The following is a 25,420-nucleotide window of genomic DNA, read 5'->3' as shown; positions in this document are numbered from 1 at the left end:
TGACAGCCGTCGGTGACACTCCACTCACCCCGTGACCGTTGCATTTCCTGCGACATTCATCCACACCGAACACGGACACGTCCTGACACCTCTGGTTCAAACAGGCCTACAACAAAACAACAATAACAACAACAACAACAACAAACAATTATGTTAAAAGTTATAGATTACATGACATTAATCATAATGGAAGGATTGATGGATTACATTTTTCTAATTTTTATTATTTATTGCACACTAGCCTGCATTTCTCTTCACATGTTGTTCATGATTGTGATTTTTCCTGTTAAATGTTTAGTTGTTCTCCCCCCTCCAGGCCACCAGCAGGCCTGGAGGGGGGAGAGGTCTGACCTTGCCAGGACTGCAGGCGGTGCCCTGGGCCACGGTAGCGGGGTCAGACACGTCGTCGCCCAGGTGGAAGATGGTTCCTCTACAGATCAGCTCGCTGAAGTTGAAATGGACCTTGGTGGTGAGGATCTCTGCATTGGTGCCCAGCAGGGGGCGCTCCCTCCCCCCCTGACACTGGATCCTGCCACAGTGAACGTCACTGCAATGAGAACCAAACACGACAGGAAGTGATGTCACAAAACAGCACGGCTGAGGGTGGTTTCCACTCCAACACTTTAAACGCAGACTGAGGCATCATGGGATTTGTTGGCCTAAAACACAAAGACACAAACAAATGAAAGAACTCACGTGTTTCCACAGGGGATGAAGGAGCCGTTGGTCAGCTGACCACAGTTTCCATATTTGTTTCCCTGTTTGTTTACTGATGAGAAACAGACGGCCGGAGCGCTGGTGGCATCTGAAGGCAAACACACAGTATGAAGTGGTTTAAGGTCTGATCATACGGGTTCAGATCAGTATAAACCGGTTCAGCTTGTCTTACTGGGTCCCCACAGCATCTGGCACTGGGTGTTCATGCTGGCACAGACTCCTCCATAGCAGTAGGAGATGGCGTCCTCGCAGGGCTCGCCATTCTGCAGGAAGACGTTGGGGGGGCAGTGGGGGGAGGAGCCAGTGCAGAACTCGGGAAGGTCGCACTCTCCGAGCGGGTCGCGACACACTGAACCCGCCGCCCGCAGCTGAGGAAGGAGGCGTGTTACGTTCAAATAGCGAGTGACAGAAAGATGACGATTCCACATGCGAGCGTGACGTCACACCGACCTGACAGTCCTGGCAGCAGATACCGGCCGAGGAACACTGAGCACCTGGAACCAGCTGGCAGGTGGAGGCGTTACAGCACACGTCCTCGCACTCCTGACCAATCACAGCACAGCAACACAAAGGTGGGGGTGAGAGGTGAGCAGCCAGGTAGACAGTTGGGCAGGCTGACAGGTAGACAGTTGTACAGGTAGACAGTTGGGCAGGCTGACAGGTAGACAGTTGTACAGGTAGACAGTTGGGCAGGCTGACAGGTAGACAGTTGTACAGGTAGACAGTTGGGCAGGCTGACAGGTGAGTACCTCCAGCAGGCCGCAGTCACACTGCTCTCCTTTCTCCACGTACAGGTTCCCACAGCGAGGTCCTCCCAGCAGACGGTCCGGCTGAGGAACGTTGAACAGACACATTCCTCCTCCGTGCAGCAGGCTGACGGACAGATCTGCAGCGCTGCAGCTGCTGAACAGCTGACCCGGCATGAACCTGGGGTCAGAGGTCACAGGTGAGTGACATCACAAAGACGGAAGGTAGGCCGTTTCCCTGTTCATCCTCTACTAGTACGACTCTACTGACTTACTACTGGTAGGAGGTTCTACTGACCTGGTAGGAGGTTCTACTGACTTGGTGGGAGGTTCAACTGACCTGGTGGAAGGTTCTACTGACCTGGTAGAAGGTTCTACTGACTTGGTGGAAGGTTCTCTGACCTGGTAGGAGGTTCTAATGACACAGTGGAAGGTTCTACTTATCTTGGAGAACCTATCATGAGGTTCTACTAATGAATTGGCTCTGACCCAATCCACTGTTCTAATGTCCTGTGAGAATGTTCTGCTTGTTCTACTGAGCTTATAGAAAGTAATGAAGACCTAGAAGAAGGTTCTACTGATTTAGAGGAACTCTACAGGTGAATCCTGTGGTTCCGACCCGGGTGAAGAACCCTGATACTGACCCTGTTGAGGGTTCCATGATGCAGCCTCCGAGTCGCGCTTCGTTCCGGCAGGAGCAGCGACGCTCGGCGGTGTCGTGGTTCATCCCCAGGTTGTGACCGAGCTCGTGAGCCACAGTGGAGGCCACGCCCAGAACGCTGACTAGGTGGTCCTGAGACAGAGACGGGTTCTACACTCATCATCTGCAGGTTCCTGAAAGGTTCTTGATTGACTGATTGACAGCAGGACTGATTGACAGCTGTAAAGTGCTGACTCACCACGTTGACTCCGCCCGACCGGTCTCTGGAGCACATGGACGACTGTGACGCCATCCCCACCGTGGTCCCGTCGAAAGCCCCGCCCCTGTGCGGTGAGAACAGACCGGTGATCAGCTGATCAATCTCACGGATAAGAACTTGTTGGATCCGGCCGAATGTTCCCGCCCTACATGACTAGCTGGGCATTGTCATGGCGAAGGCGCGGCAGCAGGTCTCTGGTCCTCCACTCTAGGAAGCTGCTCAGCGTGTCGGTGGGACTCTTCTCCACACGGATCTTGTCGCGGTCACTCCAGATCTCCAGACCGGTCAGCGCCACGCGCACGTTCAGCGGCCGGTAGAACTGAAACAGGAAGAGGAGGCGGGTCAGCGCCGGCAGATAGATGGTGGCTGGCAGTGACAGGAAGTGGGAGGTCTCACCCAGTCCACCTGGTTGGCCACATCCAGCATGCGGTAGATGATGGTCTTGTTGTTCTTTTGGTAGTTCAGGAACTGGGGAGCAGCACACAGTTAGTGAGGAGGCTGCCCCACCCACCTACCGGCTGCCCTGCCCCTTGAAGACTGCCCCACCCACCTACAGGCTGCCCCGCCCCCTGAAGACTGCCCCACCCACCTACCGGCTGCCCCACCCCCTGAATAATGACCCCACCCCCTGAATAATGCCCCACCCCCTGAAAACGCACCACCCACCTGCAGTTCCTCTGTCTGTCTCCAATAATAACCACCAACCAATCACTGACCTCCTGGTGGTCGGCCACCAGCACCAACTCGATGTACTTGGTCTCTGACAGGATGTCTCTCTTCGTCTGCAGGCAAGAGGTCAAAGGTCAAAGAGGACAACAAGCAGCATCACAGAGGTTACAGTCTGAGTGTGTGTGTCTCACCCTGTGTGTGGACCTGTGGATGGGGGGGATGGAGGTGTGTGTTACTCCGCAGCCTGTAGCATCGTCGCCCTCCAGAGGGCTGGTAGAAAACAGCAGGTGGACTCCTTCGTCATCTCCTCCTCCTCCGCTGCCTCCACTCCCATCCCCCCCGCTGTTCCCCCCGTCCCCCTCTGGCTCTTCCCCCTGCAGGTGGAGGTGGTCGTTGTACAGCGGCTGCAGCTCGAAGCTCAGGGTGGAGTTGAGAGCGATGACGCCGCTGAAGGAGGAAACAAGTCAGACAGAGATTGTTGCGGTCCTCTGACCTGAACGCCTCACGTTCCTCTGACCCTGAACGCCTCACGTTCCTCTGACCCTGAACGCCTCACGTTCCTCTGACCCTGAACGCCTCACGTTCCTCTGACCCCGAACGCCTCACGTTCCTCTGACCCCGAACGTCTCACATTCCTCTGACCCCGAACGCCTCATGTGACCCTGAACGCCTCATGTGACTCTGAATGACTCGCGCTGGCTCGGCTTAGTTCACGTGAGCTCATGAACAAACCCAGTAATCCTCCTGCAGAGGTCAGAGGTTGTGCTGATTGTGTGGGATCAAGAGAACCTGCGGAGGAACGCTGATGTCGTCATTTCATCCGAGAAACACAAAGAGCTGAACAGTAAATCCTCTCTGACCCCAAATGCTTTAATGGATTCCAGTGTTCAGCTGGAACCCAACAGCTCACGGTCCTCTGAACCTGAACGCCAGTGGGTCACTGTGTGTGTGTGTGCGTGTCTCTGTGTGTGGTGCATTCACTGACCGCAGGCCGGAGCAGGTGCTCAGAGCCACTCTGGACTGAGGGAATCCTCTGACGCTGCCGTGGTAATAACAGTGAGTCTGCAGACACACACACACACACACACACACACACACACACACACACACAGCAGCATCAGTCACAGCTGGACTCAGAGCACTGACCTCTGACCTCTGAGGGGCGTTGGCTGACTCACCACAGGGTCGGTCACAGACATTCCGGTGCCGTTGGAGAGGTAGTAAAAGACGTTGGGAGCTTTGGGAAGCAGGTCGCTGCAGACACATCAATCAATCATGGTGTGTTCACTGACACTATAAATCTCACTCACTGGTTCTCTATCAGACATGTCAATCGATCATGGTGTGTTCACTGACACTCTATAAATTTCACTCACTGGTTCTTCTCCAGGTCCAGCAGGTAGAGACGTCCCCCCACCTCCAGTCCTCCCTGCAGCCTGTCGGGGTGTCCGTCCTGAAACACAGAGGACACACCTTCATCACTGTCCTCCTCTTCATCACCCTGTCTGTCCTTTGTTCGGACCTCTGATTGGTCCAGTCAGGGTCCAGATCTGGTTCTTTTATTATCAGTCTGAGACCAGAACTGTTCTCTGGTTCTGGTTCTGGTCCTCCAAACATCTGAACACATCTGTCTGGTTCTCTCTGAGATGGGGTCATGTCTGTCACCTGATCTACATGATGTCAGAGCTGCAGAAAGTCTGGGCGGGGCTCCGATCAGCTGACTACAACAGAAGAGCAAGAGGAAGGGGGGGGGGGGTGATCAGCACTAACAATCTTCTGCTGACGGAGAGAAAAAGTCCAAACAACAGAACTAGAACCTCTGGAACCAGTTTAAACCGGGTTAAACAAACTGGTTTAAATTAAACTGGTTTAAAGTCCATACTAAACTAGAAACTCCCTCCACATCTGTCAGACTCAGATAACATATGTAGTCAAGTCTCAATGAATAATAAATAAATAGTTGTTGCCATGACAACAGACGATGCTTCTCAGGTTCAGTCACATTCAGGATGAGACCTCATGATCAATCATCTAACAATCATGCTGATGAACTGATGTTGTGATGACTGTTGATGACATCATCACAACTGTCGACTGGACCTTTAATCTTCAGCTTCAACTTTCTCCTCCCAACTTCCTGTTTCCTCCTGACGAGTGTGTGTGTGTGTGTGTGTCTACAGGAAATGATCTCAGAGCTTCTGTCAGCTGCACAGGAAGTGCCTCCCCTCCCCCCACACCACCTGCTTCCTCTGTTCTCCAACAGACTCACTGTAAACTTGACGGAGATGAAGACATCAGCTCCTCAGTAGAGCAGTAGAACCATTAGAAGAGGAGAACCAGTTGAAGAGTGGAACCAGTAGGAAGAATAGAACCAGTAGAACCATCAGAAGAGTAGAACCAGTCGGAAGGATAGAACCAGTAGAAGAGTAGAACCAGTATGAAGAATAGAACCAGCAGAAGAGTAGAACCAGTAGGAAGGATAGAACCAGTAGAAGAGTAGAACCAGTAGGAAGGATAGAACCAGTAGAACCAGTAGAAGAGTAGAACCAGTATGAAGAATAGAAACAGTACAACCAGCAGAAGAATAGAGCCAGTAGAATTAGTAGAACCAGTAGAAAGAGTAGAACCAGTAGACCGAGTAGAACCAGTAGACCTAATAGAACCAGTGGACCTAGTAGAACCAGTGGACCTAATAGAACCAGTGGACCTAATAGAACCAGTAGACATAACAGAACTAGTAGACATAACAGAACCAGTAGACATAACAGAACCAGTAGACCTAGTAGAACCAGTAGACATAACAGAACCAGTAGACCTAATAGAACCAGTAGACCTAATAGAACCAGTAGAATACGTGTTCCCATATCTCTGACCTGTAAAGCGTCGGAGAGGCTACGCCTCCGTCCTTCCACCAGGATGAAGGGATGAGTTTTCTCCAGCAGGGGGCGCCGCTGCCTGTCCACACCTGAGGACACAGACAGACAGTCAGCTGGTTGTACTGCGATGGAGAGAGGCTGGTTCATCAGCTGGTGTCATTGTTATCAATCAAAACCATCAATACAGCTGAACTGTGTCAGATGCTGCTGAGGACAAAGTGTCTCTGATAGAGGACAGAGTCTGGACACAGGAAACGGACCAATCACAGACCTCTGACACATGAAACAAACACCTGCAGTTCCTCCAGCGTCCACCAGAGGCTGCAGCAGCGAGTCACATGTCGAGGTCAGACTACGAGTTCAGAGAGTTCCTGAACGCATCACAGAGCTGCACACAGAGAATCAATAACCTCCAAAAGGAAGGATTCAGTTATTGATCAGGTTAACGTCACCACTGGTACCTGAACATCTGTGATGTCACCATGGACACCTGAACATCTGTGATGTCACCATGGACACCTGAACATCTGTGATGTCACCATGGACACCTGAACATCTGTGATGTCACCATGGACAGAGAAACGTCAGGGTTTAACCTTTGAAATGTCCAGAAAGTCTACGGCGATGAAGCGATGAATCGGGGGAAGTGTTCTGATGACATCATGGTTCAAGAGGGGCGGAGCTTCACTATCCAAGACCGAAGAAGGCGTCCAGGTTCTACTGGACCTTCTGAGGTTCTGATGGGTTGTTAGCTAGCTTGAGTTTAGCTGATGTTTAGTAACATTAGCTGTTTGATAACTTGAGTTTAGCTGCTTTTCTAGCGAAACTAGCTCTTTGTTAGCTGGTTGTTTAGCTAGTGCAAGCTAAATTAGCTGTTAGCTTTGTTAGCAGGCTTTCTGACTGTCAGCAGGTTCTACTGTGAACAGTGTCGCCATGGCAACAGATGATGTTCCCTAAAAATGGATGTTTCTCTGGTCCACGGTGACGTCACGGTGACGTGATGCCGATTAATAACTGAATACTTCCTGATGAAGGTTATTTAGTCTTCATCTTTTGTGTCAGACCTTCAGAATAAAAGTTAAAAAAATGAACCATTTGTCTTCTTTCTGTTTAAAATGTCGGAGGAAGTTAAACTTATTTTTAGCCGTATTTGTTTTACTCCTCAGCTTCCGGTCGGTCTGCTCTGAGTTACCGGGGCTCTACCGGTGGTGAAGGGCCGGTGTTACCTGTCACCGTGGCGGTCAGACTGTCGGTGCCGTCCTTGTGTCCGTCCCGCGCTGCGTTCAGGGACCTGCAGACCGTGAAGGCAGCGCGGCCGCTGAGCAGCAGCAGCAGCAGCCCGGCGGCTCCGTTCATCTTCTCTGCGTCACCGGCAACCGGCAACCGGTTGCTGCAGTCCGCTGTAAGTGAGGCAAGTCCGTCCCGTTACCTCACCGTGTCGGGGCGAAACTCCATGGCGCTTCCGTTCCCGGTCAGACCCACACAAAGAGCGGCGGTACCGGACCACGGGCGGGGGAGTGGCCGGTAATTCGGTGTTAATAATGTGAAGGGCAGCCAGCACGGTCCACCGGTCCGGACCGGTTTCTGCGTAACTCCGGGGAAACCCGCCGTCAGCACCGGGAAGACCCGGTCGGTTGTCGTCGGTTGAGTTCGTTTGGACTCCGGACGGTTCGGTTGGTCCGAGCAGAGAGGCCCGAGAGCGGCTCATTAACGGGGGGACACCGGACCGCCCGAGTTTATACGATGAGTTAACGCAGACGTCATCGGGCTGCGGTAAGCTAACCGGATAAACAGACGGGAGACCGGAAGCGCTGCGAGGCGAGCTTCAAAGTAAAAGTCAGCTAGTGGCAAGAATTAAAAATAATAATAATAAAAAAAAAATTAATAATAAAACATCAATAACCAACAATAACGTCCAGAGTTAAAAACAAAAATCCTCGTCTGAAGGAGACAACGATTCACAGGCAGCAACACCCGTGACGAACCACATCAACGTGTCACTAACGTGTTCATGTGAGGACAACAAAAAAGTTTAGACAAAAACATCCCGCTTCAGGACTCCAAAGGAAAAGACTTTTACTTTGAAAGAAACAAGCGGATGTAGTTTCCACACACCTGAACGGCTTCACAGAGGTTGTTACGATCTCTCACACACACACCCTTCCTGTCCTCCTGTCCTGAAACAACAGATCAGAAGTTGAAACATTTAATTGTTTTATATGACGATTTCTGCTCATTTTTAATCAACATGTTTTTAAAGAGTTGCTAAAGGTAAAGACAGAAAACACCTGCTGGACATTTTTATTAAATATGACGTTTTAAATCATCACATTCTGTTTTTGGAAAGCTGCTGGTCGGAGGGCTGTGATTGGACCAGCTGCTGGTCGGAGGGCTGTGATTGGACCAGCTGCTGGTCGGAGGGCTGTGATTGGACCAGCTGCTGGTCGGAGGGCTGTGATTGGACCAGCTGCTGGTCGGAGGGCTGTGATTGGACCAGCTGCTGGTCGGAGGGCTGTGATTGGTGGAGTTGGGTGGTGAGCAGGCTGCAGGGGAGCGTGGAGGAGGATTAGAAGAGAACGTGCTGTTGTTGGATCAGATTAATGCAGCGCTGCACGTGCTGCAGGATCAGATTACATAACTGGAGGATAATCTTCATCACCATTAGCACTCTCTAACTCCTCCTCTTCGTCACCATCAACACTCTCTAACTCCTCCTCTTCGTCACCATCAACACTCTCTAACTCCTCCTCTTCGTCACCATCAACACTCTCTAACTCCTCCTCTTCGTCACCATCAACACTCTCCAACTCCTCCTCTTCGTCACCATCAACACTCTCTAACTCCTCCTCTTCGTCACCATCAACACTCTCTAACTCCTCCTCTTCGTCACCATCAACACTCTCCAACTCCTCCTCTTCGTCACCATCAACACTCTCTAACTCCTCCTCTTCGTCACCATCAACACTCTAACTCCTCCTCTTCGTCACCATCAACACTCTCTAACTCCTCCTCTTCGTCACCATCAACACTCTAACTCCTCCTCTTCGTCACCATCAACACTCTCTAACTCCTCCTCTTCGTCACCATCACCACTCTCCAACTCCTCCTCTTCGTCACCATCACCACTCTCTAACTCCTCCTCTTCGTCACCATCACCACTCTCTAACTCCTCCTCTTCGTCACCATCAACACTCTCTAACTCCTCCTCTTCGTCACCATCAACACTCTCTAACTCCTCCTCTTCGTCACCATCAACACTCTCTAACTCCTCCTCTTCGTCACCATCAACACTCTCTAACTCCTCCTCTTCGTCACCATCAACATTCTCTAACTCCTCCTCTTCGTCACCAGCAACACTCTCTAACTCCTCCTCTTCGTCACCATCAACACTCTCTAACTCCTCCTCTTCGTCACCATCAACACTCTCTAACTCCTCCTCTTCGTCACCATCAACACTCTCTAACTCCTCCTCTTCGTCACCATCACCACTCTCCAACTCCTCCTCTTCGTCACCATCAACACTCTCTAACTCCTCCTCTTCGTCACCATCACCACTCTCTAACTCCTCCTCTTCGTCACCATCAACACTCTCTAACTCCTCCTCTTCGTCACCATCACCACTCTCTAACTCCTCCTCTTCGTCACCATCAACACTCTCTAACTCCTCCTCTTCGTCACCATCACCACTCTCTAACTCCTCCTCTTCGTCACCATCACCACTCTCTAACTCCTCCTCTTCGTCACCATCAACACTCTCTAACTCCTCCTCTTCGTCACCATCAACACTCTCTAACTCCTCCTCTTCGTCACCATCAACACTCTCTAACTCCTCCTCTTCGTCACCATCAACACTCTCTAACTCCTCCTCTTCGTCACCATCAACACTCTCTAACTCCTCCTCTTCGTCACCATCAACACTCTCTAACTCCTCCTCTTCGTCACCATCACCACTCTCTAACTCCTCCTCTTCGTCACCATCAACACTCTCTAACTCCTCCTCTTCGTCACCATCAACACTCTCTAACTCCTCCTCTTCGTCACCATCAACACTCTCTAACTCCTCCTCTTCGTCACCATCAACACTCTCTAACTCCTCCTCTTCGTCACCATCAACATTCTCTAACTCCTCCTCTTCGTCACCATCAACACTCTCTAACTCCTCCTCTTCATCACCATCAGCATGTTAAACCTGCTGTCAGCGGCACATTATCTTCATCATCAGGATTGAGACTCTTTAGAACCCCCAGTGAGAGAACCATCTGATCTCAGAGATCTTCTAGAACCACATTATCCCAACAGAACTTCTCTCTTCTGCCTGCTTGTGATTCCACAGGTTCCAACAGTAGAACAGGAGGCAGAACCTTCATCTTTCGGAATCCTTTCCTGTGGAACCAGTTTTGGTTCTCTTGTGGAACTAGCTGCCGGTTGTGGTTCCGTTATATGTTCTCCACCTCTCGTTCTGGTTTTGTTGGAGGGTTCTTCCTGTTAAAGGCAGTTTTCCCTCCAGTTGTCACTCATGATGAATTGTTGGGTTCCTCGTGATGTTCTGTTGGTTCTGAGATGATGAATGTTTTGATTTGTTGTAAATAAACTGAAAAATAAAAACCACAAAGGAGTTTAATAGAATCAGACTTTAATTTAAACACAAGAAGAGGAGGAGGAGGAGGGGGAGGAGGAGGAGGAGGATGAAGGAGGAGGAGGATGATGAAGAAGGCGGAGGAGGAAGAGGAGGGGGTGACAGTTCATCTATCAGGTGTCTCCTCCGACAGAGACTTCCTGTTTGTGATGATGACAGAGACCACGCTAGCATCTCAGGTGCTGGCACACCTGCAGACAGACTGCTGATCGATCAATAACAGGTTTCTAATGAACACATCTAATCCAATCAGAGGCGCAGTTGAGAACCACATCTAACCTGGCAGCCAATCACAGTCCTCCTCTGTCCTCCGCTGATGATGCGTTTCCTGTCGGTCGACGAGATCCGTTTGTTGATCTGAAGGTTGTAGAGAAACAAGATCCTCTTCTTCTCCCTCTGAGGGACAGACAGAAGGACAGACAGGAGGACAGAGAGACAGAAAGGAGGACAGAGAGGAGTGCAGAGAGACAGACAGGAGGACATCCAGGAAGACACAGAGACATTAATTAGTAAATTATTTTTGTATTTAAATCTGGGGGCGGAGCCTCTGCTGCAGGATCAGTGATGTCATCATTAGAAAGTAGTCTGATTGACTATGGCTGCTAATAAAGACTGTAACTATGATGTCATTGCGTGATGAAAAGGTGTCATCACCTGTGTGTGTATACAGTATGTATAAAGTGTGTGTATCTGTGTGTGTGTGTGTGTGTGTGTGTGTGTATCTGTGTGTGTGTGTGTGTATTTATGTGTGTATCTGTGTGGGTGTGAGTATCTGTTTGCGTATCTGTGTGTACCTATGTGTGTATTTGTGTGTGTATCTGTGTGTGTGTACCTGTGTGTGTGTGTGTGTGTGTGTGTGTGTGTGTGTGTGTATCTGTGTGTACCTGTGTGTGTATGTATCTGTGTCTGTGTGTGTACCTGTGTGTGTGGGTGTGGGTGTATCTGTGTGTGTATTTGTGTGGATCTGTGTGTGTGTGTGTGTGTGTGTGTGTGTGTGTGTGTGTGTGTGTGTGTGTGTGTGTGGATCTGTGTGTGTACCTGTGTGTGTGTGTGTATCTGTGTGTGTGTGTGTATTTGTGTGTGTATCTGTGTGTGTGTACCTGTGTGTGTGTGTGTGTGTGTGTGTGTGTGTGTGTGTGTGTACCTGTGTGTGTGTGTGTGTGTGTGTGTGTGTGTGTGTGTGTGTGTGTATCTGTGTGTACCTGTGTGTACCTGTGTGTGTATGTATCTGTGTCTGTGTGTGTACCTGTGGGTGTGGGTGTGGGTGTATCTGTGTGTGTATTTGTGTGGATCTGTGTGTGTGTGTGTGTGTGTGTGTGTGTGTGTGTGTGTGTGTGTGTGTGTGTGTGTGTGTATCTGTGTGTGTACCTGTGTGTGTGTGTGTATCTGTCTGTGTGTCTGTGTGTGTACCTTGGGGTGGTAGGAGGCGGCGATGACCCGGCGGAGGCGGTTGGTGTAAACCTGCAGGCAGCTGAAGAGCGCCACCAACAGGACACAACACACACAGCTGATGTACACAGCAGCAGGGAGGGAGGAGGGGGGGGGACACACACTCTGTGGGGGGGGGGGGGGGGGGTGGAGTTTATTCCACCTATTCAGGACGGTGTCGCCCTCCGCTGGTTCACTGTGGTATAAACTACAACATGACCAGATGCATGTGGACGGTGGTGAACCATCACAAACCTGTTGGTTATTCACTTTAACAAACAGCAAACAAGGTAAATTTAAAAACAGACAGTAAACAGGTAAAAAAAAAACCAAGCAGGTTAACATAAACAAACAATAAGCAGGTTAACATAAACCGACAGTAAACAGGTAAACATAAACAAATGGTAAACAAGGTAAACAAACCGGTAACATAAACAAACAGTAAACAGGTAAACATAAACAAACGGTAAACATAAAGACAGTAAACAGGTCAACATAAACAAACAGTAAACAGGTAACATAAACAAACGGTAAACATAAACAGACAGTAAACAGGTCAGCATAAACAAACAACAAACAAGTTAACCCAAAAAACATGCACTTCAGGTTAGTTGGCGCCGTGGTCGTGGCAGCCTGTTGCAGCAGCTCCCCCTCGGGATGCTGCTGTAGCGAAAGAATTTCCCCTCGGGGATTAATAGAGTACAATAAAATAATAAAAAAAATAAAATTAAAAAATAAAATTAACAAACAAACAGGTAAACATAAAAACAGACAGTAAACCGGTAACATAAACAAACAGTAAAGGTAAACAAACCGGTAACATAAATAAACAGTAAACAGGTAAACATAAACAAACTGTAAACATAAACAGACAGTAAACAGGTCAACATAAACAAACAACAAACAGTAAACAGGTAACATAAATAAACAGTAAACATAAACACACAGTAAACAGGTCAACATAAACAAACTGTAAACAGGTTAACATAAACAAACAGTAAACAGCAAAACAGAACTGATTAACATCTTTCTTTAACCTGCTGATTGATCTGTTATTGATCTTTCAATGATCTGTTATTGATCTGTTATTGATTTTTTTTTTATTGATCCTTATTGATCTTTTATTGATCCTTTACTGCCCTCTAATGGCCCATTGAGGTTTTGACCGGATGGTTAAAAAAACATTAGAAAATTTTGTAGGAGTGCTGTGTGACCTGTGACCTTTGACCCACCCTGGTTGTCACTGTGGATACCGAGGCTGGATGAACTGTTGAAGGCCGAAACCGTCGTCCTCAGCAGGCGGGCCATCATCGAGTCTCCGATCACTTTGATGCCCACCTGGTGGCTACCTGCCGAGAGGGGTGGAGTTACCCAGAAACCCTGACCGATGATGTCATCGAGTTTTAAAAGCATCAAACACAAGATCTGCCACATTCATATTAAACATCAGTGTGTGTGTGTGTGTGTGTGTGTGTGTGTGTGTGTGTGTGTGTGTGTGTTTACTGGTCACGTTGAACTGGGTGAAGCTGTGTCTGCTGATGATGTCGAGGACGTGGAACAGAGAGAAGTCGACGGTCAGCAGGAAGACAGTCAGCAGAGAGACAGACAGCACCTGAAACACGCCTGACATCTACACACACACACACACACACAGGTTAAATACTCTTCTCGCTACAAGTGGATGTGATTCATTTCTTTGAGTTGCAGATGTTTGGTTTGATTCATGTGTTTACATGCACTATAAGTGATGTCATCATCCATCAGTGATGTCATCAACCATCAGTGATGTCATCGTTGGTTTGTGAATGTTATGAATCCTCCAGTTCAGATTCTGTCCGTCACCATCTTGCTAGTTCGGAGCGGTTTGGAGCAGGAAGTGACCATATTTGGACGAGCTGGGGGAGGAGCCAGCGCTGGATCTGACCGATCTGATCGGAAACCTGACGATACTACGTCCCGCCCACCGACAGCTGTAACCTGACTGCACCACAGGCCTGTCAATCAAACAGACACGCCCCCAAAAACAGGTCTTCTTGAATCTTCTTTTCTAATGAATGAGGGATTATTTTCAGATGGACCTCCAGAAAACTAATAAGAAGGAGTGACTTTAGCTAACAACACCGAGATAACTGATGGACACATTTTATTCACTTTGGATTTGATGAGAGAAGCTGAATGGGAGTCTATGGAGCCGGAGGCTTTTTGGAGCCGACCTCTAGTGGCACTCGCTGGTATTGCAGCTGAAGACACTTCTGGATCAGAACCATTTTACAGACCTGAAGCTACGAACACTTTTATAAACAGACTGTGGTGTGAACAGGCGTCAGCAGTGATTGACAGGTGAACATTAGTGTTGTTAAACGCACCATGTCATTGAGCTCTGCAGGATGAACCTTCAGACTACACGGCTCAATGAACCGGCTCCTCTCTGATTTGTTCAGAGGTAGCAGGCAGCATTTCCCCTAAACAGCAGAGACATTCGAACTCAGACGGTTTGCATGAAGCATATAGCAGTGATGAAGAGGAGAAGGAAGAGGAGGATACCGCTGTCTTCCTGCGGGCGTCGATCTGCCTGAAGTAGGAGGTGATGTAGACGTTGTCAAAATAAATGTCCTTCATGTAACGTCTGAGGTAAACGAAGGCCCTGAGGAGAAAAAAGACAATGATGATGAAGGTGATGATGATGGTGATCGTGATGATGAAGACGATGAAGGTGTAAGTCTTACTGGGTGAAGATGGTGATGAAGGTGAAGGACATCAGCAGCTGCAGGATCTTCATCACCTGCTCCGTCGTCGTCATCAGTTTCTGAAAAGATCTTCTGACCGAGTCGGTGAAGTCTTCGTTGAGCAGAGCTCCGCTCAACACCTGCTGCTCCTGTCAGAGGACAGGTGTGTTGGAGGACAAGTGTGTTGGAGGACAAGTGTGTTGGAGGACAGGTTTGTTAGAGGACAAGTGTGTTGGAGGACAAGTGTGTTGGAGGACAGGTGTGTTGGAGGACAGGTGTGTTGGAGGACAGGTGTGTTGGAGGACACGTGTGTTGGAGGACAGGTGTGTTGGAGGACAGGTTTGTTAGAGGACAAGTGTGTTGGAGGACAAGTGTATTGGAGGACAGGTTTGTTAGAGGACAGGTGTGTTGGAGGACAAGTGTGTTGGAGGACAAGTGTGTTGGAGGACAGGTGTGTTGGAGGACAGGTGTGTTGGAGGACAGGTGTGTTGGAGGACAGGTGTGTTGGAGGAAAGGTGTGTTAGAGGACAGGTGTGTTGGAGGACACGTGTGTTGGAGGACAGGTGTGTCATTCTACCTGCAGGTGAACCTCTGTGCTGAACTCTCTGGACAGAAGGTCGACGGAGACGTTGAGCTGATCAAACATCTGACCGAAGTTTCCCTCCACGGGAATCTGTTCTCGGCACCACGGAGTCATGACTGACAATGTGGGGGAGGGAGGGTGGGGCAGTTCAGAAGGATCCAAAACATGTTGAACTGATCAGTCGGACCAGTGTAACCTCTCACCTCTCATGATATCACACAGGAAGTGGAACTTCATGGAGACGCACAGGATGTGGTTGATGACAGGGACAGGTATCGCCTTCATACACTTTGCCCACTTACTGCTGAACCAATCAGCACAGCGCTGCACGCCCTCATTCACCACACCTGGAACACACACACACACACACACACACACACACACACACACACACACACACACACACACACACACACACGTCAGTCCATATTAGGTCAATCATAACTGAACATGAATCTTTTGTTCATTCAAATATAAAAAGTTTCTCAATGTTTTCAAGTGAAATAAAAAATCTCTGACATCATATTTATAACTTTATAAGTCAGTGGTCCACAGTAAGGGTCCAGAACCTGACAAGAACCGGACCAGAACTGGACCAGAACTGGACCTGAGCCCACCTCCTTGCTGACTGTCTGAGTGTGTAAAGAACAGACTTTCAGAACATCATCCAGCTGTGGTCCTGAGGAGAGACTCACTGTCACACTGCATCTTGGTCTTGGTGGTGAACTGCTTCTGCGTGTTGTTCCCGCCGCCGGGCTGCCGTCCGAACCCGTCGTACCCGTACTGGACCACCACCTCGTCTCTGATGTCCTGAAACCCGATGCTGACGCTCTGAGCCTCCGACTGGAACCCGGCTTTATCGTCCTGAGAGAGAGGAAGACAAAAGACCTCAGACCTCAGACCAGAGACCTCAGACCTGAGACCGGAGACCGGAGACTGGAGACCACAGACCGGAGACCTCAGACTGGAGACCAGAGACCTCAGACAGGAGACAGGAGACAGGAGACCTGAGACCACAGACCTCAGACCAGAGACCTCAGACCTCAGACAGGAGACCAGAGACCACAGACCAGAGACCAGAGACCTCAGACCGGAGACCGGAGACCACAGACCAGAGACCAGAGACCACAGACCAGAGACCGGAGACCTCAGACCGGAGACCTCAGACTGGAGACCAGAGACCTCAGACAGGAGACCTCAGACCAGAGACTGGAGACCGGAGACCTCAGACCTGAGACCGGAGACCGGAGACCGGAGACCGGAAACCAGAGACCAGAGACCTCAGACCAGAGACCTCAGACCTGAGACCAGAGACCGGAGACCACAGACCTGACACCGGAGACCTCAGACCTGAGACCGGAGACCTCAGACCAGAGACCAGAGACCTCAGACCAGAGACCTCAGACCGGAGACCTCAGACCAGAGACCGGAGACCAGAAACCAGAGACCAGAGACCTCAGACCAGAGACCTCAGACCTCAGACCGGAGACCAGAGACAGGAGACCAGAGACCAGAGACCGGAGACCGGAGACCTCAGACCTGAGACCAGAGACCGGAGACCGGAGACCAGAGACCTGAGACCAGAGACCGTAGACCGGAGACTTCAGATCAGAGACCTCAGACCAGAGACCTCAGACCGGAGACCTCAGACCAGAAACCAGAGACCAGAGACCTCAGACCTCAGATCAGAGACCAGAGACCTGAAACCAGAGACCAGAGACCTTTGAACCTTACACCGGAGACCTCAGACCAGAGACCAGAGACCTGACACCAGAGACCAGAGACCACAGACCACAGACCTGAGACCACAGACCAGAGACCAGAGACCAGAGACCTGAGACCTCAGACCAGAGACCGGAGACGACAGACCGGAGACCTCAGACCGGAGACCTCAGACCGGAGACCAGAGACCGGAGACCGGAGCCCTCAGACCGGAGACCACAGACCAGAGTCCGGAGACCTCAGACCTGAGACCGGAGACCTCAGACCGGAGACCAGAGACCAGAGACCTCAGACCTGAGACCAGAGACCGGAGACCACAGACTACAGACCACCGACCAGAGACCTCAGACCTCAGACCAGAGACCACAGACCTGGGACCTAAAACCAGAGACCTTTGAACCTTAGACCGGAGACCTCAGACCAGAGACCAGAGACCTAACACCAGAGACCAGAGACTAGAGACAGGAGACCTGAGACCAGAGACCACAGACCAGAGACCTGAGACCTCAGACCACAGACCTGAGAGTGGAGAACGAAGACCGGAGACCAGAGATCACAGACCAGAGACCAGAGACCTGAGATCAGAGACCACAGACCTGAGACCGGAGACCGGAGAGCGGAGAACGGAGACCTCAGACCACAGACCTTAGACCAGAGACCTGAGACTGGATACCTTAGCGTTGTCCTCTCACCGTGAGCCCTTGAGTGATGAGGATGAAAGGTGTGATGGCTTGTCTCCATAGCAACCTGCTGTGACGGACCTGCAGGTCCAGGTTACAGCTGAGAGACAAAGCAGCTGTCTCCACGTTCTGACGGATGTTCGAGACCGGACCTGGAGATGGACCTTCATCAGCGTCATCATCATCTCCGAGTGTGTGTGTGTGTGTGTGTGTGTGTGTGTGTGTGTGTACCTGTGTACAGCACAGACAGGATCAGCAGCATCAGGTAGGCGCGGCCTCGAGAGCCGAGCATGCTGGGAAACACGAGGAGGACAGCGCACCTGAAAGAGGAGGACCACACTCCACCAGCAACACACAGAGCTGGGACACACACGGACACACACAGACAACACAGTGATCTCTTCACATGTTTTTAACGTGTTATAGAGAACAGAGGTGAACGTGACATCTCCTCACCGACAAACAGACATCCTGCTGCCAGCTTCAGGTCAACGGTCAGCGGGAGGTTGCGGGCGATGGCGAGGAAGAGGACTGAGGTGGAGGAGTTACAAACATCACGTCGTCATGATGTCATTAACGAGGACTCAATACAAAAACAAAAAGAGCTGTGAATTCAGATCTAAATGATAATGTATAATTAGATAATAATTAATATTAATTATAACATTGAATAATAAAAACAAAATTATGAAAGTTTAAATTACATTTAAAACTCAACAAACAAATGATAATTATTAAAATGACAAAATTCATTGAACATTGAAATCGTTTATGGATATAAAATTTTAAATGTATTTTTAATAGTAAAATAAATGTGAACAAGAATAAAAATCGAATATTAAATTGTCTAAATAAATTAGAACAACACGAGCTGCTTCATGAATTGACTACATATGAACATGTATGTCAGGTGGTCCTAGCACCCTTTTGTCACCATGGTAACCAGCTGTTCGTTAGCACTGCTGCCGTTTTCAGCCGGTTTCTGTCCACATGTGGTGGAAATGTCCCTTTAACAGCAGCAGAAGTGTGTGCAGCTCCTGCCTGCAGTGCATCATGGGAGTTCAGTCATTGATCGCTGATCACTGCGATACTGAAGGAAACCTAAAACCAGACAGATTCTCAGGCAGCTTCTGAACTGCGCCCGATGTATCTGCTGTGAACGTTGAGGCTGATGTGAGGCTGAACTGACTCCAGGTGGCGCTGACGTTACCTGCGCCGCTCACCGCTCCACACAACGCCCTGACGACCAGGTGAGCCACCGGAAATTCCTCTGATTGGCTAAAGAGGAAGCGTTGGATGACAGGGGGGATGAGTGCGAGGAGGAGCCTGTGAACAGCTGGAAGAAACACGAACAGCTGGATGACTTTACAGACCGACAGGATTTTACCCAGAAGACTTTGAGCTGACTCGGTCTTGTGAATTTACCTCTGCGAGGAGCTGAAGGTGTGAACTTCATCCTGAGACCGGAAGCAAGCGGCTGTTGATGTTTGACTGGTGGAGACTCCCGAAGCTTCAGTTGGTCACGTGACCTCCCTCTCTGGTCTCCGTGGTTACCTGAAAACACTGCTGTTGGCGTGAGTGATAAGACATGAAGATGAGTGAAGAGAGGAAGAGACTCCTGCTGAAAAGAGACATCATAGTCCAGGTGGAGGGGGGCGGAGCCACACGGACCATCAGAGGTGTCCTGAACAGGTAGGTGGACAGGTACACCTGTTAGCCAACTGTTAGCTCGCAGAGCGCCAACTGTGACGTTGCGTCCTGTTCACCTGTTTAAACTAAACTGACTCCTCATCTTATTAATATTTATATGATTCATGTTCACGTTTTCATTAATGATCTCGGAGGAACTTTTATTGAGTCAGATTTAAATCTGTTCCTGGTATTGATGGATGGATCAGTGGTTCTGGTCCTGTGGTGTAGTGAACATGGCCGCCTGCAGGTGGCGCTGCTTCACCTCCATGTGGTTGTTTCTGCAGGTCAGCGGGACCCTCTCACCTCAGCAGCAGCAGGAGGGTCAGAGGTCACCTGGTGGAGGGGGGGCGGAGCCTGCTGGCATTCCTGTGCGGGTTGCTGTTGGCGTCTCTGTACGGATTGGCTGGACTGTTCCTGCAGAAGCAGCCTCTCGGGTGGAGCGTCAGCGTCACGCTGCTGCTCGCCGGCCTGGCGGCCTTTGGGATGGGACTCTCCGCCGACATCCGCGTCGACGTCACGCTGATGCTGCCGTCGCTGTGCTCAGGTCAGACTTTACATTGCAAATGGGACAGGAAGTGGGGCGGAGCTTCCGATCAGGAGAGGAGCTTTCAAAGAGGGGCGGGGCTTCCACCGGTCTTCTTCTGTGTTTCAGGTCGCGGCAGGAACTTCCTGCTCCTCCTGTTCGTGTCGGTGCTGCTGTCCGGGCCCCTCGCCAACATGCTGGACAACACAGAGCGCGCAGCCGCCGGCCTGCTCTGTGGAGCCGAGCTGTCAGCCAATCAGACGCAGGAACTAATGCAGAGAGCAGCCACGCCCCTCTTCTGTAAGCCACGCCCACCTTTACACTTTCAGTAAGAGACTGCGACCACTGAAACACCTGCTGACATCACTGCTGACATCACTGATGTCTCAGGTGTCTCAGAGTGTCTCAGGTTTCTTAGGTGTCTCAGGTGTGTCTTGTCCCCATGCAGCGGTGTTGGACAGGATCAGAGAGATCAGCAGTAACGCTCACGCTGTCGCAGGGCGCGTCCAGAACTTCCTGTGGTCTCTGATGGACAGCGTCCGTCACGTGGGTGAGTCTCTGGAGGCGTCCTGATGCAGGACAGACACCTGTCCGGTGGCCGTGTCCTCCTCCCAGATGCGTGTATTCTCACCTCTGACCTCTGACCCTGCAGCTCGCACCCTGAGGAACGTCCTGCACTTCCTGGTGGACATCGGAGACATCTGCAACGCCAAGCTGGGCGCTCCGTACAGGAAGTGTCGGGCGGTGTTCGCCGATGCGCGCAGCAACTGCATCTTCCTGCTGGGGGACTTCCGTTTCCTGTGTAACATCATGGACGCCTTCCTGCCGCTCTGCGAACTCGCCCGCGGTGCGTTCACTGACCCGCCGTACCTGCTCAGGTAGCACTGACAGAGAGAGGATTTGTTTCCACGGGTAAGTTTGGCACCCCCTTGTGGGATCAACGTGGAGCAACACCTGACAACAACAAAGATGGAGGTTCATGTTCTGAACACGTGAACGTTGAAGAAGACGTTCCGAGAAAAGAGTCGGTTGTCCGTCTCCATCGAGCTAGCTTTCATTAGCTGTTAGTCAGCGAGACGTTTACTGCCCGTAGTTAATCTGACCTCCGACCCTGTGCTTGGTTCCAGCCGGTGAGTTGTTCTGCGTCATCCCGTCGTACATCGGTCGCCAGCTGAAGCAGCGTCTGGCAGCGCGTGAGTTCATCTCCTCGTCTCCCACCATGTTTGTTAGCGTCTCTGCTCTGACTCCCTCCGTCTCCTCTCAGCCACCATCGCAGCGTTTCAGAAAATTAAGCGGGAGTTTGAATTCAACATCTCAGCCTCTGTGACCTTTGACCTGGATGCCAACAGCAGCCGCTCTCTGGAGCAGGTGTCTCAGGACATCATGAAGGAGGTGTCATCTGACCTGCAGGTGTTCCAGAGACTGAGCGCACCGCTGGCGTACGCCAGCCTCATCCTGCTCGCCCTCTCCTTCCTGAGGTCAGAGGTCACGCTTCAGTTTACTACAGTTTACTTCACTTTACTTCACTTTACTACAGTTGCATGATTCAGTTTAATAACAGCAGTGTGTGTGTGTGTGTGTGTGTGTGTGTGTGTGTGTGTGTGTGCAGGGCAGCGCGGTACAGATGGAAGTATCTCCAAAAGATCGACTTTGATAACGTCTACATCACCTCTCAGTTCAAGGAGCTCGACCAACAGGTGGCCTCAAGGGGCGGAGCCTCAGTCCTACCAATCACACGCAGAGAAGCCAAGACCTACATCACACCAAGTCAGTACACCTGAAGAAATAAAGTGAAGCGTATCAGTGTTCATTTAAAGGGACCTTTCTGTCCTGCAGTGACCTTTCACCCGACAGACAGAGAGCGGCGGGCGGTGTTTGTGGGCGTGGTCTCCGTCCTCAGACACCTGGTTATCGGCAGCCTGCTGGTGGCGCTGGACTTCCTGGTGTTCTGGATTCTGGACCAGGTGAACCACCAGGTGAAGGGGGACATTGTGGCCAAAGGTGAGAGAACACGGGTGGGACAAGAACAGCCCCGTGTGGTCGGTCAGAGCGGTAACCATGGTGATGTCTGTTCCATCAGCTCCGGTCTCGGTGGCGGTCCAGGTGAACGGGTCGGGTTACGCCTCAGACATCTTCAGGGACCTGGTGACCTCGTTCAACGTGCTGCAGGCAGGAAACGTCACCGTGATCAGTAGGAAGTGTCTGCCGGAGCCGTCGGAGCCCGACTACACCACCTGCTTCCTGCTGGGTACCACATCACATGGTTCTGATGGTTCTGATGGTTCTGATGGTTCTGATGGTTTTGATGGTTGTGTGCTGCAGGGTTCCTGCTGGGCCTCACTCTGCTTCTCTCTCTGATCGGAGGATTCATGCAGCGATGCAGACGAATCATCTGTTCTACATATTATCCAGAGAGAGAGCTGGTACACACACACACACACACACACACACACACACACACACACACACACACACACGCACACACAGACACACACACGCACACACACACACACACACACACACACACACACACACACACACACACGCACACACAGACACACACACGCACACACACACACACACACACACACACACACACACACACACGCACACACAGACACACACACACGCACACACAGACACACACACGCACGCACGCACACATATACGCACACACACACACAGACATACACACATATACGCACACACACACACACATATACGCACACACACAGAATGATGTAATTGTTTCCAGAAGGAGAACACTGATTTTATTTATCTGATGACATCATGATGACTTGTGGAAAACAATCTCGGAGGAAGAACGTGGAACATGAGACCAGGAACGTTCTTGTGTTCTCCAGGAGAGGATCTACTTCCTCCGACAGAAGATCCTAGATCAGAGGAGGGCGGTGGGCAGAGCCCTGAGGAGGTCTGCAGTCCGCAGCACTACTGACCGAGGAGGAGGAGGAGGAAGTCACCTTCAAACCGTCCTAACACGGTAGGAGGTCCCATCAGGTTCCATCAGGTTCCATCAGATCACATCAGGTTCCATCAGGTCCCATCAGGTTCCATCAGGTCCCATCAGGTCCCATCAGGTTCCATATCAGTTAGCGTTAACATTAGCATTAAGCTCACCTGTCTCACCTGTCTGTGTCAGGTTACCTGGAGGATCTCACCTGTCTCACCTACTTGGCCTGTCAGCACCTGTCCTCTGTCTATCCTGTGGTGAGGAGGTGAAGCCTGAGAACGGAGATGCGGTCACCTATGACGGCCCACACAATTCAGGTAGACACACTACTGCTGACAGCAGGTCTGTTTGTTGCCATGGTTACAGGTTCTCCTCTCAGTGTTCAGGGTTCTCCCCTCCTGGTTCCTCATCATGTTCCGGTTCTCAGACGTTCTCTGTGTTGTTCTCTTGTTCTGCAGGTCTGTACTGCCGGCCGTGTTTCCTCAATTTGGGAAACACGTGTGCCGTCTGCATGCGACCTTTGACCTTCCAGGAAGACAGCGAGGAGGAGCAGTGAGTGTTTCACAACAACACAACAACAACACAGCAACAATAACAACAACAACAATAAAGAGACTCAAAACAACAACAGATATACAGTGTTGTGAAAAAGTGTTTGCCCCCTTCCTGATTTCTTATTTTTTTGCATGTTTGTCACTTAAATGTTTCAGATCATCAAACAAATTTAAATATTAGTCAAAGATAACACAAGTAAACACAAAATGCAGTTTTTAAATGAAGGTTTTTATTATTAAGGGAGAAAAACAATCCAAACCCACATGGCCCTGTGTGAAAAAGTGTTTCCCCCTAAACCTAATAACTGGTTGGACCACCCTCAGCAGCAACAACTGTAATCAAGCGTTTGTGATAACTTACAATGAGTCTTTTCCAGCTGTGGAGGAATGTTGGCCCACTCATCTTTACAGAGTTGTTGTAATTCAGACACATTGGAGGGTTTTCCAGCACCAACCTCCTTTTTAAGGTCATGCCACAGCATCTCAATAGGATTCAGGTCAGGACTTTGACGAGGCCACTCCAAAGTCTTCATTTTGTTTTTCTTCATCCATTCAGAGGTGGACTTGCTGGTGTGTTTTGGATCATCGTCCTGCTGCAGAACCCAAGTTGGCTTCAGCTTGAGGTCACGAACAGACGGCCGGACGTTCTCCTTCAGGATGTTTTGGTAGACGGTAGAATTCATGGTTCCATTTATCACAGCAAGTCTTCCAGGTCCTGAAGCAGTAAAACAGCCCCAGACCATCACACTACCACCACCATATTTTACTGTTGGTATGATGTTCTTCTTCTGAAATGCGGTGTTACTTTTACTCCAGATGTAACGGGACACACACCTTCTAAAAAGTTCAACTTTTGTCTCGTCAGTCCACAGAGTATTTTCCCAAAAGTCTCGGGGATCATCAAGATGTTTTCTGGTAAAAATGAGACGAGCCTTAATGTTGTTTTTGCTCAGCGGTGGTTTTGGTCTTGGAACTCGGCCATGCAGCCATTTCTGCCGAGTCTCTTTCTTCTGGTGGAGTCATGAACACTGACCTGAACTGAGGCAAGTGAGGCCTGCAGTTCTTTGGATGTTGTCGTGGGGTCTTTTGTGACCTCTCGGATGAGTCGTCGCTGCTCTCTCGGGGTAATTTTGGTCGGCCGGCCGCTCCTGGGAAGGTTCACCACTGTTCCATGTTTTCTCCATTTGTGGATAATGGTTCTCACTGTGGTTCTCTGGAGTCCCAAAGCTTTAGAAATGGCTTTAGAACCTTTTCCAGACTGATAGATCTCAATTACTTTCTTTCTCATTTGTTCCTGAATTTCTTTGGATCTCAGCATGATGTCTATCTTCTGAGGATCTTCTGGTCTACTTCACTTTGTCAGGCAGGTCCTATTGAAGTGATTTCTTGATTGAGAACAGGTGTGGCAGTAATCAGGTCTGGGTGTGGCTCGAGAAATTGAACTCAGGTGTGATAAACCACAGTTAAGTTATGTTTTAACAGGAGGGGAAAACACTTTTTCACACAGGGCCATGTGGGTTTGGATTGTTTTTCTCCCTCAATAATAAAAACCAAATTTGTTTGATGATCTGAAACATTTAAGTGTGACAAACATGCAAAAAAATTGGAAATCAGGAAGGGGGCAAACACTTTTTCACACCACTGTATATAAACCAGGACAGTCCTGTCTCTAACATCTGTCCCCTGTCAGTGATGCAGACACGCAGGACCAGGACCGACCCGGATCAGACGAGTTTGATTCCGACACCCCCCTTCACTCGACCACCTCAGCAGAAACCTCCAACCACCTGGACCAGATCCTCACCTCCATCCTCATAGACCCACCTGACCGTCCACAAAACCACCCAGAACCCTCCAGGACCTTCCAGGACCTTCCAGGACCCTCCAGAACCCTTGAGAACCAGGTCCTGTCCCCAGGGTCCTGAACCAGCAGAGGCTCCCCTCCGAGTTATTAAAGGTCCACTTACTGTCTTTAAA

General features: G+C 50.1%; 3 protein-coding genes across 10 annotated transcripts in view; 1 reads left to right on the top strand and 2 right to left on the bottom strand.

The window, feature by feature from the left end:
* Positions 1-7,689, bottom strand: part of adam15 (ADAM metallopeptidase domain 15) — a 14,954-nt gene extending 7,265 nt beyond the window's left edge. For 6 of the 7 annotated variants that reach the window (XR_011177954.1, XM_069143785.1, XM_069143786.1 and 3 more), the window contains exons 1-17: positions 7,155-7,689; positions 5,926-6,017; positions 4,429-4,505; positions 4,231-4,306; positions 4,038-4,114; positions 3,244-3,499; positions 3,100-3,165; positions 2,780-2,851; positions 2,533-2,702; positions 2,363-2,447; positions 2,108-2,256; positions 1,467-1,644; positions 1,168-1,260; positions 890-1,085; positions 697-805; positions 352-547; positions 29-106 (exon numbers count right to left, since the gene is read on the bottom strand). Coding sequence is in view for 6 of the 7 variants with exons in the window: in XM_069143785.1 (XP_068999886.1) it covers positions 29-106; positions 352-547; positions 697-805; positions 890-1,085; positions 1,168-1,260; positions 1,467-1,644; positions 2,108-2,256; positions 2,363-2,447; positions 2,533-2,702; positions 2,780-2,851; positions 3,100-3,165; positions 3,244-3,499; positions 4,038-4,114; positions 4,231-4,306; positions 4,429-4,505; positions 5,926-6,017; positions 7,155-7,284 (2,100 nt within the window). In the remaining variant the exon portion in view is untranslated. The remainder of the gene's footprint in view (positions 1-28; positions 107-351; positions 548-696; positions 806-889; positions 1,086-1,167; positions 1,261-1,466; positions 1,645-2,107; positions 2,257-2,362; positions 2,448-2,532; positions 2,703-2,779; positions 2,852-3,099; positions 3,166-3,243; positions 3,500-4,037; positions 4,115-4,230; positions 4,307-4,428; positions 4,506-5,925; positions 6,018-7,154) is intronic. The other variant, XM_069143789.1, reaches the window with a different exon arrangement.
* On the bottom strand, positions 7,295-19,159 carry dcst1 (DC-STAMP domain containing 1). The gene is given in 17 exon segments (XM_069143769.1): positions 7,295-7,706; positions 8,259-8,440; positions 10,844-10,960; positions 11,975-12,116; positions 13,221-13,341; positions 13,496-13,622; positions 14,359-14,454; positions 14,537-14,636; positions 14,719-14,867; positions 15,266-15,417; positions 15,505-15,648; positions 15,997-16,165; positions 17,716-17,855; positions 17,935-18,063; positions 18,160-18,234; positions 18,914-19,039; positions 19,129-19,159. Coding segments are annotated over 17 exon segments (2,412 nt in total).
* dcst2 (DC-STAMP domain containing 2) lies at positions 18,775-25,420 on the top strand. 2 transcript variants are annotated; one of them, XM_069143783.1, is made up of 15 exons: positions 18,775-19,395; positions 19,680-19,939; positions 20,048-20,218; positions 20,367-20,468; positions 20,571-20,765; positions 21,046-21,111; positions 21,183-21,396; positions 21,528-21,685; positions 21,755-21,919; positions 21,999-22,166; positions 22,283-22,341; positions 22,783-22,919; positions 23,079-23,206; positions 23,348-23,441; positions 25,134-25,420. In XM_069143783.1, exons 1-15 carry the CDS (start codon positions 19,292-19,294, stop codon positions 25,366-25,368), a joined length of 2,256 nt encoding a protein of 751 aa, XP_068999884.1. In that variant the 5' UTR covers positions 18,775-19,291; the 3' UTR covers positions 25,369-25,420. The 2 variants fall into 2 exon arrangements, with proteins under 2 accessions (XP_068999884.1, XP_068999883.1); XM_069143782.1 differs by having other exon boundaries at positions 22,241-22,341.

Source organism: Embiotoca jacksoni, unplaced genomic scaffold (genome assembly GCF_022577435.1).
Source record: "Embiotoca jacksoni isolate LCO1_2020_lvr unplaced genomic scaffold, fEmbJac1.0.p SCAF_114, whole genome shotgun sequence".
In the NCBI taxonomy this organism is placed as follows: domain Eukaryota; kingdom Metazoa; phylum Chordata; class Actinopteri; family Embiotocidae; genus Embiotoca; species Embiotoca jacksoni.
This window is presented reverse-complemented; position numbering and strand designations above follow the sequence as displayed.